Here is a 20,921-nt window from a genome sequence, read left to right as displayed (position 1 = left end):
TACCCAAAATGAAAGGCTTATAACTCGACAAACAAAAAAACAAGTAGTTTTAAAAATGTTGTGTTGATACGACAAAGCAATCAAAAGTTATATCACTACAAAAATTATTTATCATATTGTACAAAAACAAATAAAATATAATAATTGTACATAAGAACTAATTACACATGCAACCACAGCAATAGAGCGGGTTGTCTACTGATCACAGGGTTAGCGGTTCAATTCCCGGCTCACATGACTCCACATGCCTTGGGCAAGACACTGAACCCCAAGTTGCTCCCAATGGCAGGCTAGGGCCTTGCATGGCAGTTCTGCTGTCATTGGTGTGTGAGTGAGTCACAGTGTAAAGAGCTTTGTAGAACTGCTAAGTGTTATATAAGTGCAGACCATTTACCATTTAAGAGCTAATGATTAGGATGTAGCAAAATGTTGATTACCACAATGGTCACTGCCAAACCAAGCATCTTCCTATTGGTCAATGCGGTGAATTCGCCTGTCAAAGTTCTTCTTCGCCATCGAAGTCCATTGTGTAAAATTCACAATCGTGCAGCAGATTCCCATTGAGATGACTGTATTCACCCTCAGAATTTCGTGTGAAGGTAAATGTGACCATTAGTGTAAACTTTTTTTTTTTCCTATGGTTGGTTTTCTTTTTCAGGTGAGCTACTGTCAAGGCAGAGCAACAGTTTGCTGAGCAAGTTATTTAAAGTTAGTTAAACCGTCTACATGTTTATAGCTATCTACCTGAAAAATAACACATACATTTCTAGCCTTAGTCACATGAATTTTCTGTGGATTAAAAGATGATAATAAACCCAGAGAATGGACGTTGCCTTCTCATTTCAGTGGTCTACCTGAGAACATTGTCCTGTTCTTTCTTTACTGCTGTATACACTCTATCTATATACACTGATGGATGTGGACAGATAATAGTGATACATTGCAGCTGTATGATTTAGTGGTTTGGTTTCCTTGTTCTGTCACAGTTCAAAGATCATGATGAAGGTCTGGTCAGGTGCGGGGGTCATTCTGTGGCAGCTGGTCTCCCTCAGGGTTTGATCTGATCAATATATAGTACTGTCTCTTATAGACAGACAGCACAGTGAGATCTCAGCCTCCAGCTACTGTTATGACACACATACACACACACAAACAGGATGGATCATCTGATTTCATTGTGATGTTCATGTAATACTGGTGATTTTTAGAGTTTCTCATTGCATGTACTCACTCTACTGTCAGCTCTGACTTTTACTTTTACAGTGTACTTGGAAGTTAAAAATGTTACTAAACTTTAAAAGCTTGATTTTATGGGGGCCTGGGTAGCTCAGCATATAAAGACTCTACCACACCTGTAGTCACAAGTTCGAATCCAGGGCGTGCAGAGTGACTCCAGTCAGGTCTCCTAAGCAACCAATTTGCCCAGTTGCTAGGGAGGGTAGAGTCACATGAGGTAACCTCCTCATGGTCGCTATAATATGGTTTGTTCTCAGTGGGGCATGTGGTGAGTTGTGCGTGGATGCCGCGGAGAGTAGCGTGAAGCCTCCACACGCGCTAGGTTTCCGTGGTAACGCGCTCAACAAGCCACGTGATAAGATGCACGGATTGACGGCTGGATGTTTCTCGCTGTAGATTCAAATGAACTGGCTCATTGGAGTAATTCATTCGGAAATCGTACTACTCTGGTCGTGCTGTAGGTTCAAAAGAACCAGCTCATTAGAATCATTGGTTCAGGATTCAGACTACACTGGTCGCACTGTACGTTTCACGCTGTAGATTCAAAAGAACCGGTTCATTATAGTCATTTGTTTGGGAGTCGCACTACACTAGTTGCACTGTGTTCTGCGCTGCTGATTCAGTAGCAGTGTTGCTGTGCTGTTGAGTGGTAGCAGGAAACACTTTTCAAGGTATTTTACATAGCACGGTGTTGTGTCTGCATTGGCGGAAGAATGCACATTCAAGAACTGTTAATGGAACCAAAAATCCTAAAAATCACTCCATTCTGGTTATTTTTTTTTTCTTCTAAAAATGGAATGCAAGATCGATAATCACATGGCAGTCTTTACCTTTGAACTTGTTCATGTGCATTGTTTTCTTTTTGTGCACTCATTTACAGTGCTTTATCTCTCTCTCTCTCTCAGGTGTTGTGAGTGCGGGGCATCCCTCTCTCACTGGTACTATGAGAAGGACGGCCGTCTCTTCTGTAAGAAAGACTACTGGGTGAAATTTGGCGAGTTGTGTCATGGCTGTTCGGAGCCCATCACCACCGGACTGATCATGGTGAGTCCAGACCGCGCGAAACCCAATCTCTCCATCTCTCCTCACCTCACAATCCTGTTTTCAACCCATCCATTCATCCATCCTACAGTTTCTCTCATCCGCTCCAGTTACACCATTCTACAATACTACATTCACACAGTATATAAACAACACTCCAGTGTGCTGCAGTCAAAGAGCTGCGATCTCTAATTCAGACTTTGTATTGATGAAGGGAAAGTTTGTATGGCCTCTTGTTTTAATGCATTCACTGCTCACTGGATTATTCACTGTTTGTACAAGAGCAACAGTTGTTTCTTTTAAAGAAAAGAGTTGGATGAATGAATTATTAGCTTTTGAATTCATTTGTTGTGCCTGAAACCTCATAACACATAAAACACTTTTGCATCCAGTCTTGATGGTGAAAGTTAAAGGAAAATTCCAGGTTAAATACAAGTTGCTGTAGATTACCAAAGAAAATCATTTAGACTTGTCTGTCTGTGTGTTTGTAAAAAAACAAAACAACTTATCAGTTATGCACTTATGATAAAAGACTTCCATCGTGCATTTCTGTAAACGCAAACATTGTAATGTGGTGGGTTGTGTTTTGATCGTTAAAATATGTTCTATCAGAGGAGTATTTAACAAAAACATTTTTTTTTTTTTATTTTAAAAAATGTTGTAGTTTAATCTGGTTTTATTTTCGTAGTAAAAAATATTCTATATTGAATATGTTAATAAAATGTTATTTCGATAAATATTATTTTATATCAGTATTATTTGAATAATAATGCAACTCAAATAAAATGTTGTGAATATAAAATTATTTTATTTTTATGTAAGTATATTTATGTAAGTATATATTTATTAGAAGCAAAACATTTAGTTAAATACTGCAATTTTTTTATAAATCTAAACACCACTATCGGTCGACCCCTAGTTTAGATATTTTCACCAGAAAATGCTCAGTAAGAAATATAATTTTTACTGCATCTTAACCTAACTGAATTAATAATGCAACTTTATGTAATATTGTAAAAAAAATTGTGTCTACTGGGTAGTAAGTGTTAGTGTTGTCAAAAGTACCTAGTCCTTACTAAAATAAAAAAGATGTAAAGATACCAGTGTTTCTGCAGTACCGGTGGTATCGAGCACCGACTCAATCTGGTACCAGCGCACAGTATGACTGACACACGACAGCTTTAAAATGCTCATTTTGAGTGTGTGCTCTGGTACTCCTTACACTGAAATGGACAATTAATCAAATTAAATTTGTGACGTCCTAGTGTGATTTAAACTGCTAAAGGCTGCAATCTTAGTGTGGACGAGCTGTGTACTTTAAATAAATTCCTCGTCCACGGGAAAGTCCACAGACATTGAGAATCATTCACGACATGTTGTATCGGATGACAGAGCAGAGCACCAGGCTACTGTGAAGCACGCAGCACATGTAAAATAGATATTTATATAATTAAATCACAGCATTTGTGCTTTAATCTCAACTCAACTTTATTTATATAGAACTTAAAACATAACATTTAAAAATTACCACATACACAAACACCAGTAAAATAAAACACAAAATACAAACACTCCAAAACTGTGTCCTACATTTCATTTGTCAGACTCAAAGGCCAGTGTAAAGAGATGAGATTTCAGACGTGACTTAAGTGTTGCAAACTGTTTATCTGGAAAGTGAAGCTTCAGGCAAAAAACACACGTCATAGTAAAAGCATGTTTCAAAATAAAATCTAGAGCCCTGAAATTGAATAAAAATATATTACAACTGTATAGTAAAATGTAATATTCACTGTAATAATCATAATAAATCAAAATATCACAAGCAAGACTGCTGTTGAATAAAAGTTTGGCCAAAAAAATGCAATGACATGTTGAAACTATTTTCACTTGTTAAAAGTTTGAAGAATTTATTGATTAGACACCATTTTGATGATGAAATTAAATTAAACTTTAAAAAAATTTCTGGAAAGTTCTGGTCAGCAGCTGTTTTTTGTCAGTACCGTAAGAACACAAACTGATGCATTATGAGTGCTGTTCAATTTATAGCTATGGTTTGGCCCACACACATGCTCGTGAGGGTGATAAAATGATGCTCACGCATCTGTGAACTTTCATCCACAAAGACAGCAGCGTCTGGTTTCTCTCACAGCAGTTTGCACACAGATTCTCTCTCGCGCAGTCAGTTTGTGATGTTAGTCAAGAAAACCAGAGCTCAACCAGAGTTTGGTTTTGCTTGAATAGTTTCTCATTGTGAATGTGCTCTTAGTGGAACCATCATGTGGTTTCTGCCGACTGCTGAGCAGGTTTGAGTGTGTGATCTGTGCTTTTAAACATAAATGGGTGAATTGACGAAGAATGAATTGCACCCACTTGACGTGCTGGTATTCGGTATTATGGTATTTGAGCAATAGTTAACATGCATCATTATGTTATCATGGACATCGTGACCTTAGCTCCATTTCAAATTACGAGCCAAAATGAACACTCAACAAAATCACAAAAAAAGTGTCTGCTCAGTGAATTCACCCCAAAGTGTCTGGCCTGCTTCAGCTAAAAAATACTGACTGTGTTTGCATTACTGTTTCTTTGTTTGTTGGTTTTCCAGAGCACACTGTGTGATTTAGTGACACACAGATGGCCTCAGGCAGTACAATCCCAATAATTAAACTCCTCTGACCCACAGTAAGTGAACTGAAGATGTCCAGTGTGCACTTCCTGTGTTTGATTGACAGGCACTCATCTTCATTAGAGGAGCATCAGCAGATGAATGTCGGGTCTGTAGACTGTGAGTCAGCTCCTGTGAGGAAGCACATCAACTGCACTTACCTGGAAAACGCAGTATAAAGAGGCTTTACTGAGCAGGAATCCATGCTGTTTGTGTCAAAAAAAAAATTGACACATTTTTATTTTTATTTTTATTGTTTCTATCATTTCATTTCAAAAGGTTACCTTTTTATAAATCATATTTTCCCCACCTCAGGCCCAAAGTACCAGAGCCATAGACATTGAGGGACCTCTATATTCTGATATTCTCAACATATTGTGACGAGGCAGGCGAGGAATGAGGATCTAAACGCAGCTTTATTAACGCAAATAAACTCAGAATATAAGAAACAAAATATGACAACACTTGTGAAGACTGACAAACTAACCAGGGAAAACAAGGAACACCTGGGGAAACAATCAGGGTGAACAAATCATGAAATAAAACTACAGAGGACTACAAAACAAACACAGGAAACAGGAACAGGGAACTAAACAAGAATTTCAACTTAAAAGTCTAGACAAAAACAGGGAATACATGACACATATGTGTTTTTCATCAGTTAATTCTTACATTTTAACCTCTAGTTCTATTACAGCTATCTATTAATTAAAATCGAATGATTATAATAACTGAAATCATGTTATTATATGAGAAGAAAGAAAAGACAGAGTCAATATTTTCGACAATGCGTTCATAAAAAATTGTTAACACAATATAGTGGTTTGATATCACAGTACGTAACATGAGATCATCTTAAACTCTAATGATGATATGTTTTAGCCAGAGGTGCTCTGCAGCCCGATTGTAGGACACTCTAACTGTTATTCGTTGAAGATTGTTTAAGAGTATTTTTAAAAGATTATTTCATCCTCATTTGTTTATTTTTTAGTAAACATATGTTTAATACAACCTCTTACCTCAAGACAAATGCTCATCTGTTAATCATTGCAAGAAGCACCTAAATTGTTCTAATAATCATTAGATTAATCGATCATCAAAATAATCGTTAGTTGCAGCCCTAGAGTCTAGAAACACTGAATTCAGCCTCCAGTTTGCATCGAGAATTTTGCGATTAAGGATCGCCGAAAATCCTGTTGTCTGCAATGTACTAGATGTCTGCTGCCAACTGGTGGACATTTCCAGGCATTTCTTGATGGAAAATATTTATATATAAAATATTTAACATTTCCAAAAATGTCCGCTTTTGTATTGCATGCACTCCTTTTTTTTTTAATGTGAAATCTGACACTGATTTGAATAAAGTAAAAGTGACAGTAATGATTATATTGTTACTGATATTTTAAAATTAGTATTTACTGAACATAAGCAACTTGTGCTTGGTTAAAATTTTGTATATTATTTTATTGAATAAAACCAGCTGAAAGCCAGTTAATTGTTCAGATAATATTCAGTTATTTACCATTGTTTCTCCAAAATTCACCACGTTTATTGCAGCTGAGCTATCTCTCTCATCAAATAGTCAGATTTATCAGACAGCCCTAAACATAAACATGCTGTCTTTGACGTTGCCTCGGTTTGAATGCACGTGGTTTTAAATGAGATAAAGCAAATAACTATACATTCATAAGACTATTGAAGCATATGCCTACATTGTGTAGACATGTTTAACTGTGGGGTAAGGTTAGTTTTAGGTTCGATATTTGTTGGATATTCGCCTATGGTGCGTAAGGGACCATCTGAAAACTCCACCCACAACTAAAACGTCACTGGCGTCAGAGCAGTCATTTATTCGACTATTGACTTGCATGTTCTATCATAAAAAAAATAAAATAAAAAAAATAGTAATAATTCACAGGTTGTAGTTGATCGCCAGAGTGATGGCTCTGCATATGAATGTACCGTATTTACTGATATTATGAAACAAAATCACTAAAATTAACAAAAACATTATTTTCACATTCCAAAGGTTGTAGTAAGTTCCCAGTAGATAGACTGACATACTACAGGTGAGATTTTTACAGTTAGTCCATCCACTGGGAAGTTACTACAACCTTTGGAATGTGAAAATAAAATTTTCAGGAATTTGTATGATGTTAATTCTAAAAGAACCTAATAATGTGTTCATATTATTGGATTTACTGTAATAATCTCACCTGTCGTAAATCAGTCTATCCACTGGGAGCATACTACAACCTTTGGAATGTGAAATAATGTTTTGGTGAATTTCCTTTTTCTTTTTCTCAAAAATAATCTAAAACAGTACTCATTATTGGACATACTGTAAACATCTCATCTGTAGTATGTCAGTCTATCCACTGGGAACTTACTACAACCTTTGGAATGTGAAAATAACATTTTGGTGAGTTTTTATTTATTTATTTTAAATAATCTAATACTGTATTCATATTATTGGACTTACTGTAAAAATCTCACTTGTAGTAGCTCAGTCTTTTAACTGGCAGCCTACTTCAATATTTGGAATGTAAAAGTGTACTTTTAATGTTTTATGTTTAACTTGCACGTCAACTGAAGGAGTGATTGGACACCTCCTGTGTTTAATAGTGAGTGGAATTTTCAGACGATCCCTTAAGTATTCTAAGCAATGAAAGCGCATCGGAGCATTTTCAGTCATAATTCTGCAGCCGCTACACCAACTGACAGTTTTGAGTGCAGTGTTTTATGTCTGTATATTATAGTTATATACCATTTATATTTATATACCATAACATCAAGCCAAGTGTGCGAAATCAGAGAGCGTGTGTATGAGAAACCGAATATAAAAAAATATCGAACCTAAACTAACTTTACCCCGCTCTGGGAGCTTAGGTGTGAGGGACTTGCTCATCATGGAAATGATGCTAATGGTAGGTTCATGAATGCTCAGCTCTCAAAAGCTCGACCAGTGAATTTAAAATCAGCATTTACACATAGCCTTCACATTTGTCCGATAATAAAAGGCACAAAAACTGCCTCGTATACGACTTAGTAGGTAAAGGCCACCCACATTCCCATTCAAAAACATGGATGTTCGAATGATCTGAGCTTGAAATTACTCTTCGCTGCCATGTAAATACTTATTGTCTTATATTAAATATTAAATGTAATAATATCTTCCAATTTATTTGTTATTATTATTAATATTATTATTGTTTATCATTTGTTAATTACTGTTGTAGCTGTTATAATTCACTGGCATGAATGCTCATCTGTCTTGGATGCACTCTACGTTAAGCCTTTATATTCCCTGAACCGCATCTTTTGTTCATTTCACTGCAATATGTAAAAATGAAAATAAACCGATTCTTTCAATACACTTTGATGATTTCTAATTTCAGAAACGCACTAAACACTGATGTCAATTTAAAATGCTATATAAAGCAATCAAACTATAGCTGCCTTAGTCTAATTTTTAGGACAAAAGGTGTCCCGACTGTAAGTCCACCGTGATATGGTACATGACTTGTAAAATCAGGACTGTCCCCGGTTTTAAAGTGACATCTGGTTACCCTAACTGCGAATGCCAGCTGATTCTCCAGTACAGTGTGAACCACCAGTGCCCATCTGATCTGCTGCAATGCATGGTACCACTTATAAATGAATAAAAAAAGTTGTGTGGCATGAAGAAGGATAACTGTGAGAAGACATTTGTCATACAGAGCAAGGGATTCATCTTAATAAACACCTTAATAATGTGTGTGTTTGTGTGTGTGTGTGTGTGTTTGTGTACATGTTTATACTACCTTGTGGGGCCAAGCCAGCAGTCCCCACGAGGAAAATGGCTTATTAAACATACTAAACAACCCTAAGGGTTAGGGTTAGGGGATAGAAATTATCGTTAGATCTGTATAAAATGCATGAATGTCTATGGAGAGTCCCCACAATGATATAAAAACAAGTGTGTGTGTGTGTGTGTGTGTGTGTGTTGCTCTTATCAATTGTTTCACGTAGCAATGATTGTCCTAGTGCTGGGCACACAGATAGAGGACAGTCTGATCTGTTACCACAGCAAATTTGGCATTTCTACCTGAAAATCTCTAGCGCCACCAACTGCCCATATTTGCACTCACGTTTATGTTAATAACTTTTGAACTGTGAGTCCTTTGCTCAAGACGATTTGATTGCACCCTATGACGTCATTTTCCGTCATGAAAATGTTTCCACCATTTTGAATTTTCTGAAAAACATACTTTTTCGAACTTGTCCTAGGCCGTTTGTCCGATTTGCATGAAAATTGGCCTGCATCATCTAGAGGCACTCACGACAAAAATGTATTCACAGAATTTTGATAAACCATATCGTTTTTGAATGGCGCTTCAACGAATTCGACGCAGAACGTGCAAAATTGAACTTGAGGCTGTATCTCCGCAACACTTTTAAGGGATTGGGACGAAACTTGGTACGTGTCATCACCATTAGGCCCTGAGGTCACCTGCAGAGTTTTGGCGCACTGCCCCCTACTGGTCACGAGATATGAAAAAGCACATTTTTGCTTATAACTTCTAAACAGTTTGTCATAAAATCATCAAATTGGTCTCATTAGATTCAGTAGGGTATAGCGAGTCCAACGGTATGAAAAATTCCTATGTTGGCCATTTTGGACATCGGCCATTTTGAATTTAGTCATAAAATGCTGTATTTTACAAAGACTTGGCGTAACATTATGAAACTCGGTATGTGTCTTTGGCACCATGCTCTGAAGGGACAGCACCACCTTGTGGTCAAAAATTATAATGCTATTTCTAAAAATGCTAATAGCTATTGACTCGTTTTGCCTACTGTCATGAGACTGGTCTTGATAGATTCAGTGGTTCGTGCCGAGAACAATGATACCAATTATGTCATGATCGAGCAAACTTCCTGTCTGCCATTTTTAAATGTTTTGAAAACATACTTTTTCGAACTCCTCCTAGACTGTTTGTCCGATTTGCACAAAAATTGGCATGCATCATCTAGAGGCACTCACGACAAAAAATATTTTTACAGAAATTTGATAAACCATACCATTTTCAAATGGCGCTTCAACGAATTCGACGAAGAACACGCAAAGTAGAAATTGATGCTGTATCTCCGCAACACTTTGAGGGATTGGGACGCAACTTGGTACATGTCATCACCATTAGGCCCTGAGGTTACCTGCAGTGTTTTGGATCACTGCCCCCTACTGGTCAGGAGATGGAAAAATGGCTATTTTGGCTTATAACTCTTGAACGCTTCCCTGCATGATAACCATCATGCCCAGATACTACCTGAGCAGTTTCAGAACAGCACCACATACTGGACAAAAATTCTAAGAACTAGCCATTTTTAGTTATTTTTCAAATAAATGGGTTTTTTTTATGATTGAAAGGTTACTTTTTCTAACTCCTCATACACTGTTCATCGGACTCTAACCAAAAACATGTCACAAAGCTTCTTTTGCTGCTCATGGTGCCGATAATTGGCTTGACCCCAGTATCACTGCTTGCAGCTATATTTTAATATTGGTTTTGTAAATGAATAATGAAATAAGTTGTTTTTTGTTTTTCTGATTTTGAATTCCCAGTTGAATATGAAATGAACAAATGATACACAGATTTTTTTGAGGAATATCTCTCAATCATCATACATTGTATTCATGCCCACCACAAAAAAAAAATCACAGAGCTTTGACAATTCTGACATATACATTTTATAAAATATATTTAAATTGTGAACTAATATTTCTGTGTATTTTCATATATGCAGTCTGCTCTGTCATTATAAAGATCTCATTATTTTACATTACAAGCTATTATGATGTCATCTTACCATAAGTTCATGAGACCCAGCGGAACAAGTTTTACAATTTCCCTTTTTTAAATCTCAATATAGTGTTTGGTGCATAAAATACATATGATAAAAATGGTTTATTGAATAATAATATTTTATTCATATTGTATTTTATGTGCTGAACTGAACTGTGATACTATTTAATAGAAGGAGAGGAGGTCAAACTTTCAAACATTTGGATCTCTGAAAAGCCCAGTGATCCTCTGATAATACCACAAGATTTACCACTGTAGAAAAACCTCAGTAACAAATGTCCTATAGAAAAATGAATAGCTGGGCCTCAGGAGGATAATGAGCTTTAAAGCCTAATGTATCAAATATGATACATAAAAAAAGATTTCTTTTTATAGTTTGACTAATAGTACTAAAAACAGTTTAATGTCAAGAAATGTGAATTTTATGACAATTCTTTCGTATGCCACGCTTTACAGGGTTAAAGATGACACACAATACCTGGATGACCGGTCTGATATCACTTTGTGCCCACATGTGCAGTCATTATTTAAATATTTGACTGCTGAATGTCACCATTGTCCTATCAGGATCCAGTATTCCAGAGAGCCGTGTAATAAATCTGGTTATAACGCTGTTCTCCATCATTTAATCCTTAACCCTAAAGCGCTAAATTATTTAAACTCTGTCATAGTATGCTTGGAAGTAAATACTTAAAACTAGTATTTTTTTATTTTATTACTAAATTGTCAGAATAATCAGAATCAGCTTTACTGCCAAGTATGCTTACGCATACAAGGAATTTGTCATGGTGACAGCAGCTTCCAGTGTACAACGATATAAAAGCAATACAAAAACAGCAGCAAGACATAGATAATAATAATTAAAAAACATTTGTTATACACATACGTACATACACACACACACATACATACACACATACACATACGTAGTGCAATCAAATACATATCTGTTATCTGTTATGTACAGTGCAAATACAAATCTGTTATGTACAATGCAATTTTTTTTTATTTTTTTTTTAGAGGAATGAAATGGCAGAGGAGGTTGGATGTATTAGATAAATATAAAAAAAGACTAAACTGTGTATTGCGCGTAGTTATTGCTCAATGGGGCAATTTAACTGTTCAAGAGATGGATAGCCTGAGGGAAAAAACTGTTCCTGTGCCTGATGGTTCTGGTGCTCAGAGCTCTGAAACGTCGGCCAGAAGGCAACAGTTCAAAAAGGTAATGGGCAGGGTGAGTGGGGTCCAGAGTGATTTTTCCAGCCTTTTTCCTCATTCTGGAAGTGTATAGTTCTTGAAGGGGGGGCAAGGGGCAACCAATAATCCTCTCAGCAGTCCAAACTGTCCTTTGTAGTCTTCTGATGTCTGATTTCGTAGCTGAACCAAACCAGACAGTTATTGAAGTGCAGAGGACAGACTCGACTGCTGAGTAGAACTGGATTAGCAGCACCTGTGGCAGGTTGAACTTCCTCTGCTGGCAAAGGAAGTACAACCTCTGCTGGGCCTTTTTCACAATGAAGTCAATGTGGGTCTCCCACTTCAGGTCCTGTGAGATGGTAGAGCCCAGGAATCTGAATGACTCCACTGCTGCCACACTGCTGTTCAGAATGGTGAGCGGGTCAATGTTGGGGTGTTCCTCCTAAAGTCCACAATCATCTCCACTGTTTCAAGCATGTTCAGTGCCAGGTTGTTTTGACTGCACCAGACAGCTAGCTGTTCAACCTCTCTCCTGTATGCAGACTCATCGTCATCTTGGATGAGGCCGATGACAGTAGTGTCGTCTGCAAACTTCAGGAGCTTGACAGAGGGGTCTTGGCAGTGCAGTCATTTATGTACAGGGAGAAGAGTAGTGGGGAGAGCACACATCCCTGTGGGGCACCAGTGCTGATCGTACAGGTGCCTGAAGTGAATTTCCCTAGTCTTACTAACTACTGCCTGTCCATCAGAAAGCTGGTGATCCTCTGACAGATTGAGGAGGGAACAGAGAGTTGGGTTATGTGACAAGGAGGAGGCATGGCCAGGCCGTGAGGGTGCACGGCTGGCGCTGAATCAGCTATTCAGCAGGAGAGCGAGATAAAGGGGAGCCAGAGACGCCAGTCCGGGAGAGAGAGAGACGCACATGGCCGCGCTGCATGTATGTCTGTATCCTTATGTTTTATGTTGTCTTAAGTTCATTTATATCATTAAAGTTTATGTTGATTGTTCAGCCGGTTCCTGCCGCCTCCTTGCCCATCCTTTACCTGTTACAGGATAATTTAGTCCGGAGAATAGCTGGGATGGTGGTGTTGAAGACGAACTGAAGTCCACAAATAGGATCTTTGCATATGGCCCTGGTCTGTCCAGAAGTTGCAGGATATGATCCAATCCTATGTTGACTGCATCATCCACAGACCTGTTTGCTCGATGAGCAAATTGAAGGGGATCCAGAAAGGGTCCAGTGATGTCCTTCAGGTGGACCAACACCAGTCTCTCAAATGACCTTATGACCACAGACGTCAGATCGACAGGTCTGTAGTCAATAAGTCCTGCGATCTTGGGTTTCTTTGGGACAGGGATGATGGTGGAGTGTTTGAAGCTGCTGGGAATTTCACAGTGCTCCAGTGATGTGTTGAAGATATGTGTGTGAAGATGGCGGCCAGCTGGTTGGCACAGGCTTTTAGACAAGTGGTTGAAACACCGTCTGGGCCCTGTGCTTTCCTTGTCTTTTGTTTCCGGTAGACCCGGCACACATCCTTTTTACAGATCTTACTTGCAGGTTGAGTAGCAGGAGGGGGGAGGAGGGTGGTTGCAAGAGGTGATGGTGTTCTAAGTAAAGGTCAGAGCGGGTGTGGGGTGTGAGACTGGGCTTTTCGAATCTACAGTAAAACACATTCAGGTCATCAGCCAGTTATTGATTCCCTACAGTGTTGGGGGATGGTGTCTTGTAGTTAGTAATGTCTTTCAGGACTCTCCACACTGATGCAGGGTCTTTAGCTAAAAACTTGTTTTTCAGCTTCTCAGATAGCTTCTTTTAGCCACTCTAATCTCCTTTGTCAATGTGTTTTTGGCTGGTTTATACAAGATTTTATCCCCACTTCTGTAAGTATCCTTGTGCATCATAGTGGCATCAAATCTTTAAAAAGATATTCAGAATTTTGTTTGAGGCACCTAATAGCAAGTAAACGAGATATCCCCAAGCAGAACTGTATATTCCGCTGTGTTTAAATTCACCTAAGTTCAGTCATGAAACTCTACATGGTGCAAGCTGATTAGTCCTTTGACATGTAATCTGTTGCGTTCTCTCTTTGTCTAACATTTAAATTGCCTCAGTTGTTTAGAGATAAGATGGTTTCACTGCAGAGCACTATAAGAGTTTTTACCTCTGAAACCCTCCTCCTCCCCAGCAATGCTTGTCTAGACCTGCTTCAAGGATATTTTGTGTGTCTGATTGTGCTGAAGTAACAGTGTTAGTCTACAAATCTAGTCTGCCAAGACCAAACCCACCAACTCTTCATATCCATTATAAGTCCTTAAAATTATTCTGAGAGTTGTCATGATTGAAATTACTTTTGGAAGGCCATACATTCTACACAATGCATGCATGCATTCCATGCATTCTACACAATTTCCGTTCATTTCCATCTTGTTTTATGTTTTAAACGTTTATGTAAACTATTGCAAGATCACTTGAGTGCGTTTTTTCCATGTCAGTCTATTTTTCTGGTACTTTTACGATATCATTTCAGATAATCCCAATCTTTAAAATCACATCAAAACAAAACAAACATTGGTTGGTCACTTTACATGTCAGTCAGATGGACGTTTCTGGTATAAGTGGGTGATATTTGGCCAGAATAAGCTGCAAAGTGGACCAGTCATTATGCTGATAGTCAAAAGTCTAGCTCTGTCAGACTAGCTTCAGCCTAGCATGCGCTGGGGGAGAGTGGAGACCTCTATTGACATGGACCAAGTTTACAAGAACTTAAGAAAACGGTTTATTCCAGGGTTTTTGCAGAAAAACATGTTCTGAAATTCATGTACACGAGAATGCCGATTTCCTTACACCACTTAAGGTATTAAAAGAAAACGGTTTAACACACCTAGTTGTGTTAGAACATTTCTGGGAATTCAACATTTCTGGGAATTCAGTGGGAAAAGCACATACACTATAAACTATACCCATTTATACACACCAATGTAAAATATCGACAGTCCCTGACGTTCACGTATATGTGCTCATACATTGGGGGAATCCTGGAGTTTGACGTAAGAGGAAAACCCTACTATTGCAGTGCAATTCTGCTGCAGGTTGCGATTAAAAGTTAAGGAAACCAAACACAACAATAACACAAGAATATCTGGAAATAAAGTGAAGCAACAGGGAATAAAATAGCAAAATCTTCCTCGGATGCCATGTTTGTTATTTACATGAGCGTCGTGGGGAAATTACATTGCATGTATACGGGAGTAAAGAGTATGCCGCTTATACAGTGTATGTAAACGGGAATGCCACTTTCTTACAATAAGCCTCAGTGGAGTCTAGGTAAATGTAGTCACTCTTGGCGTGTGATGTCTGAAAGCTAAATGTGCCGTGTAATTGCTCCTACGATGGCCTGACACCCAGTCAATGCTGTCAATTGGAAGTATAGGTCTCTGCGGAACAATAATGGGCATTTCCCAATCTGTGGGTGTTTTCAGACCAGGATTGGTGTTTCTCAACTATCCAAGGAACGTAGGGAATCTCAATGTAGTAAGCAAATCATCTAAAGCTGTTGAAAAATGCCCATCCCACTTTGAAAATGCCCACTGATTGGGAAACGCCTATTTTAGTTCTGCAGAGACACCAGTTTCATCAATAGGGAGGATTGTGATAACAGTAAATGGTCATAAAAATTGTACAATGTGCACCTGGCTTTAGGTGTACTATGTATTAATAGTTTTTGTAAACATTTAAAGAAATTTAGGATTTAAGATTGACAATCTCTTCTATCTTGTATCTAATTTCACACTGATTCGCGATTGGTCTTGGCTTCCTTGCATATATTCAACCATAAAGCCACCTTTACCCTGCAAACATTGTGTCATATTGCATGTTGGTTCTCATACACAGTTGACAGAAAGCCATGCACTGAGATGTGTATTGAGTGTCATTACAGCGGCAAAGTGAATTTAAAATTTTGAAGTCAAAATTGGCCCTATTTACAAGTGTAGGTTCATGTCAACCTCAGCTGAGTCTTTAGCCAATAGAGTCCGAGTCCAAAGGGGGCAGAGTCGAACTCAAGAGGAGTCCATAAGAGGTCCAGGTAAATATGTGAAAATTGTAACTGTAAACTTAACACTGAGCCATTACATCGAAATTTTAAGATTATTTTAACCTTCACAACGAAGAAAAACAAAATGCCAATAATAAATGCAACAAAAACATGTAGTACTTCTGTTGCAATTCCTAATTAGTATCCTGCTAAACAAACTTCAAAGTGGTTTCAGAACAAAAGCATTTTTGATTAATGATTGAATGAATGAATTGAACGAATTAACGGTTGTTTTTAATCGATCAGTTTTCAGTAGCTGTGTTCATAACACTGAGCTTTTCTTTTACTATAGTGTAGTAACACAACTGAAGATTTGACCTCGTTTTCTTACAGAGATTGTGTGTGTTTGAGGGAGGGTCGGGTCGAGTGGGGGAGGTATGTGTGTGTGTGTGTGTCTGCGCAGAAGTGCGTGTGCTCAGCAGGAGATGATGTCACCCACTTAGAGAGAGATAGAGCGAGTGAGAGACACGGAGAGAGAGTGAGGGATCTTTCTACGATGAGCTCAGCTCTGGGCGTGTGTCGAGCTCGTCTCTCAGCTGTGTAGTGTTTTCATGCCGCAGTCACTAGAATGATCTTCCCGCTGTAGACAGAGCTCGGGCCGCTTGCTCGTGGTCATGGTTGGTGATCTGTTTTACTGGAGCTTCTGCTGTCTGAAACTCTGGAAGAGAGACAAAAAGGTGAGAGACACTGCATGGGAGTCACTGATTAGGATTTGTACGTTTCATTTGATTAAATACAATGTAAAGGGAAATTCAGTTTGACTGCGATGTTGATGGTTAATTAGGACAAGAACATTATTATTTAAAATATTCAATGATACGTTTAAACCAAATATTAGAAGATGCATTAAAATTCATTTTAATTTCAAATAATTAAGAGTTAAGTTTTGATTGATGATGGGAGAGATGTGGCCTGATTTATTGATCATTTGCCTTATAATGTTTGGCATGTTGGACTGTATAATATAATAATGACTATGCTTTATTATGACTAGATGAATATTTCCTCATCATCATTCTCACATTAAGATGAATAATGTTCTTCTGGATGTATTCTGTTTGTGCTGCGTTGTTTGAAATGATGAAATTTGCATATATTGCAATTTGGGAAATTCTCACTTGAACAGACATAATGTTTTCTAATGTAAAATTAATTTGTGTTAAATACATTAATAAGTTGTTTTAAACACTTAATGAATCGGACTCATCCTTGACTAGTTTTCAGAGTCGTTTTTGGCATCACATCACAATATTTGTGTCCCACTGGCATATATTCACATGTGCTGATGTCTGGGGTTTCTCGCTGTGTCTATAGCTGCTGATACTTTACATTTATAATGTAGCCAAACACCAATATTAATTTGGCCATTTTTATTTTATTTACATATTTAAAAAAAAAAAAAATAATAATAAAATAAAATTTGGATTAATTGCAGTACTCATTTCAACGATCCCAAATATCAATTCTTAGACTCACAAATCTTTTTTTTTTTTTCTCACAGAGTTGCCATAATATGCATCTAAACAGTCTTGGTCAGGTATTAATGTAAACACAGACTTGAAGTGTAAATGCCTAAAATAGACTGCCGCTGTCTAGTGCAGAGGTAGACCGATATAGCGGTATTACCGATTAATTGGTGCTGATAGTTTATTTTTGGTACTATCAGTTATTTTCAAAAATCTCGATAAAATGCCAATAGTTGCCGATAGTTTTTTCATCATTTCGCCATTTCAAAATAAGAGTTCAGGCTTGTTTATTATTAAAAGTCCCATGTTATGCACCAAATCTTCATTTTTTTCTGTTTATTATTGAGATTTTGGTTGAACAAAAAACTGCATCTGGGATTTTATTCATTTTGGACTCTTTGTCTGGCATAATAAAGAAAGGATATGTTTTTATTATTATTATTATTATTATTATTTACACTCTATAAATCAATTTGAAAAACTATCGGCTGATTAATCAGTTATCACCATTTTTCACCACCTTAGTTATTGTATTGGCAAAATCCACTGTTGGTCGACCTCTAGTCTAGTGTGTCATTTATATTAATATTAATCAAACAGCAATAACAAGAAAAATACTATCTGCTTTCACACATTACTATTTTAATTAAAAGTCTTATAATCCTACACGAAAGACCAGTAATTTAAGTAGTTTTCATTTTACATGCCATAACTTTTTCAATTTCTGAATGTTTATTTAAATACTTGATTCTGCGGTTAAAACTTCAAGCACTGCACTGAAAACCCTAATAAGTTGAATTTACTCAACTGAATTGATCAAGTAATGGCGTCTCCAAAACTTGTGGAATTAAGTTCACTTAACTTGGTGTTCATATTGAACATTAAGGTAGCTAGATGCAAGTAGACTAAACTCAGATTTGCTATTTAATTGTTGTTGAATTAACTCAAATTTTGGTCATACAATAACACGGCTCAAATAAAGAAGATAATAACTGATTCTAGGTGAATCATAAAATAAACTTAATTCACCAAAGAAATGCATATATGCCTGTCTTTCAGCTGCACATGCACAGTGAGAACAGAGATTTTATTAACAGCGTCCAACTTAACCAAACGCGTCACAGATCCTTTGAATGGTGACATCACACGAAACAACTACTTACAGCAACAACAAAACAACAATTCTACAAAAGAAATAAAACCTCTATGAATTCTTAATAGCAACTGTTTAAATGTCCCCATAAGTTCCCTTTGACCAAAGAAACATAATTAAATAATTCAAGTGCAAGGGATTATGGGTATCCCCCATAGCCTCAGTGTTGCACTCAATAGTTTGAGTTGTTAACACTTAAAAAAAAGTCTATAGATTTTTAAGATAAAAATATCAGCATTGATATTTGAGTTTTGAGCGCAAATCTTGACATTTCAAGTAATGTTTAATTAAGACAACTTGATTTTTCCAGTAATGACAACATTAGGGTGTACACTGTGTTTTCTTAATTAGTTTCTTTGCTCTTACTTTATTAATGACTGTTTGCTTATCTTGAATAATTACTTGAAAACTTGAAACAACATTTACTCAAATTAGTTAGTATTTTGTTGTGGTTTTGAAATGAGTATTGAGAATTGCTTTCATATGAGTCTTATCAAATTGAGAGATAATGAATTGGAATAGAATTGGGTATTCTGTCTCGATATCCTGTCCTATTTGTTATTTTATATATAAGTGAAATCAAAACATGATAAAATAGAGTAGATATATTCACTGTTTAATGCTTTCGTAACCTGGCATAGAATAAGAGTATACTGGTTGAAGTGGAAAATATAAGCCCTCATTTTATCGGCAAAGATATATTTTCAGTGTTTCATCAGCTAAAATCAATCGACACGACAGTATGACAAGTTGAACAGACTGTACGTCTATTCCTCACAGCCTTGTTTTCATTTGCATCAAATTAACTATGACATCTTCTCTTGGTTCTAGAAGTATTTTTACCATTCATTTTGTTTATCATAGGGATTTCCTAAAACTCTTCATAAAAGAGTTGTAAGCCATGAACCAAACCAACCAGCTCTGAGATGAATCACAACATTACAAACTTTAATTTGAAGCAAAAAAGTATTTGAAAATCACACAAAATGATAAAGATACAAGACTGTGTACTTAACATCTTTAATGGGGAAATGAACTACAATCCCATGAAGCACTGCGAATGATGTAATCAAATTAAAAACGATTGAAAAGTATTAAACTATTGATTTCAAGTTGTTGCTTATGAGTATATAAACAATATATTTAAGTTAATTGCAAAATATTACAATATATACAAATATATGAGTAGTTTGAGACACGATTGCATCATTCACAGTGTGTTATGGGAGTGGGCGGTTGCTGCAGAGCTCTTTTGGCGTGCCTTGTTTGCTGCGATTCTCTAATTGGTGGATTCTCCCCTTCAGGATCATGGGCAGTGTAGTTCTTCACCAGGAATTCTGCTATTAAACACGATTTTTAAAAAGTGAAGTAGAAATATCATGGACTGATGTCTTCAACAGAAGTATATATCATCGATTAACAACATCAGAGCTCACAGTAGGTCTTTATTTAAATGTTTATAAGTTATCATTAAAAAATTAATTCCCCTATGGAAAAAATGAATGCCATTTTTACTTCTGGAACCAGCACTTCCAGACTGTTGCGTTGTATTAAGGGTATTACAGTAGTATATTTTCTTCCAGGATATTAGCAGGAGAAACTTTAATTCCCCAGTGTTTAGATGATTAGAGAGTTTAGTTGTAAATGAATAAGCAAAATTTCCCCAGGACAATTTCAGTCCAGAAGGAAGTTGCTCTCTGTGTAGGCGGAGTTTTAGTTCCTGCTCTATATTTAGTAGCCTATTAATTGCTTAAATGAAGGTGTAGTGAAAGTGGTTTGTGCCAGTGGATTGAATGAGTGTTTCAGCAGGGTTATGTTGGTCCACCAGCTAAACTAGCACTAACTCAGCAGGGCTGTATTTCCAAAAAGCAACGTAAACTTAAGTTGATCGTAGAGACCAATGGTTTCTACGATCTACTTAAGCTTATGATGCTTTTAGGAAATGCAGCCCAGGTTAGTTCATAAGAGTGTGCTTGCTGTTTTCTGTCATGTCAGTGATGGTTTTCTGGTGCAGTCGATCAAACATTAAGAATCAAAGTGATTAATTCAGGTCACAGGGGTGATGATTGCCTACTTTGAGAAGTTATCAGCACCTCATGCTGGTTAGATGACCATCATGACCTCTGGAGAGATGTATTTCCCTGTTATATTTGCAGTGTGTAGTGTGTGATGTAGTCATGTGATTGTTATTGTGACTCACAGACTTGTGGAATTACTCAAGAT

General features: G+C 37.1%; 1 protein-coding gene across 4 annotated transcripts in view; it reads left to right on the top strand.

The window, feature by feature from the left end:
• The window catches only part of LOC127422262 (LIM domain kinase 1-like), a 98,728-nt gene that overhangs the window by 52,530 nt on the left and 25,277 nt on the right, over positions 1–20,921 (top strand). For 3 of the 4 annotated variants that reach the window (XM_051665656.1, XM_051665657.1, XM_051665655.1), the window contains one exon: positions 2,142–2,280. In XM_051665656.1, coding sequence (XP_051521616.1) covers positions 2,142–2,280 — 139 coding nt within the window. Of the gene's footprint in view, positions 1–2,141; positions 2,281–16,605; positions 16,757–20,921 lie in introns of those variants that run through there. The other variant, XM_051665658.1, reaches the window with a different exon arrangement.

The sequence above is a fragment of the Myxocyprinus asiaticus genome, chromosome 31 (assembly GCF_019703515.2).
Source record: "Myxocyprinus asiaticus isolate MX2 ecotype Aquarium Trade chromosome 31, UBuf_Myxa_2, whole genome shotgun sequence".
Lineage (NCBI taxonomy): Eukaryota > Metazoa > Chordata > Actinopteri > Cypriniformes > Catostomidae > Myxocyprinus > Myxocyprinus asiaticus.
Note: the sequence above shows the minus strand (reverse complement) of the source record. Positions and strands in the feature narration are given on the sequence as shown.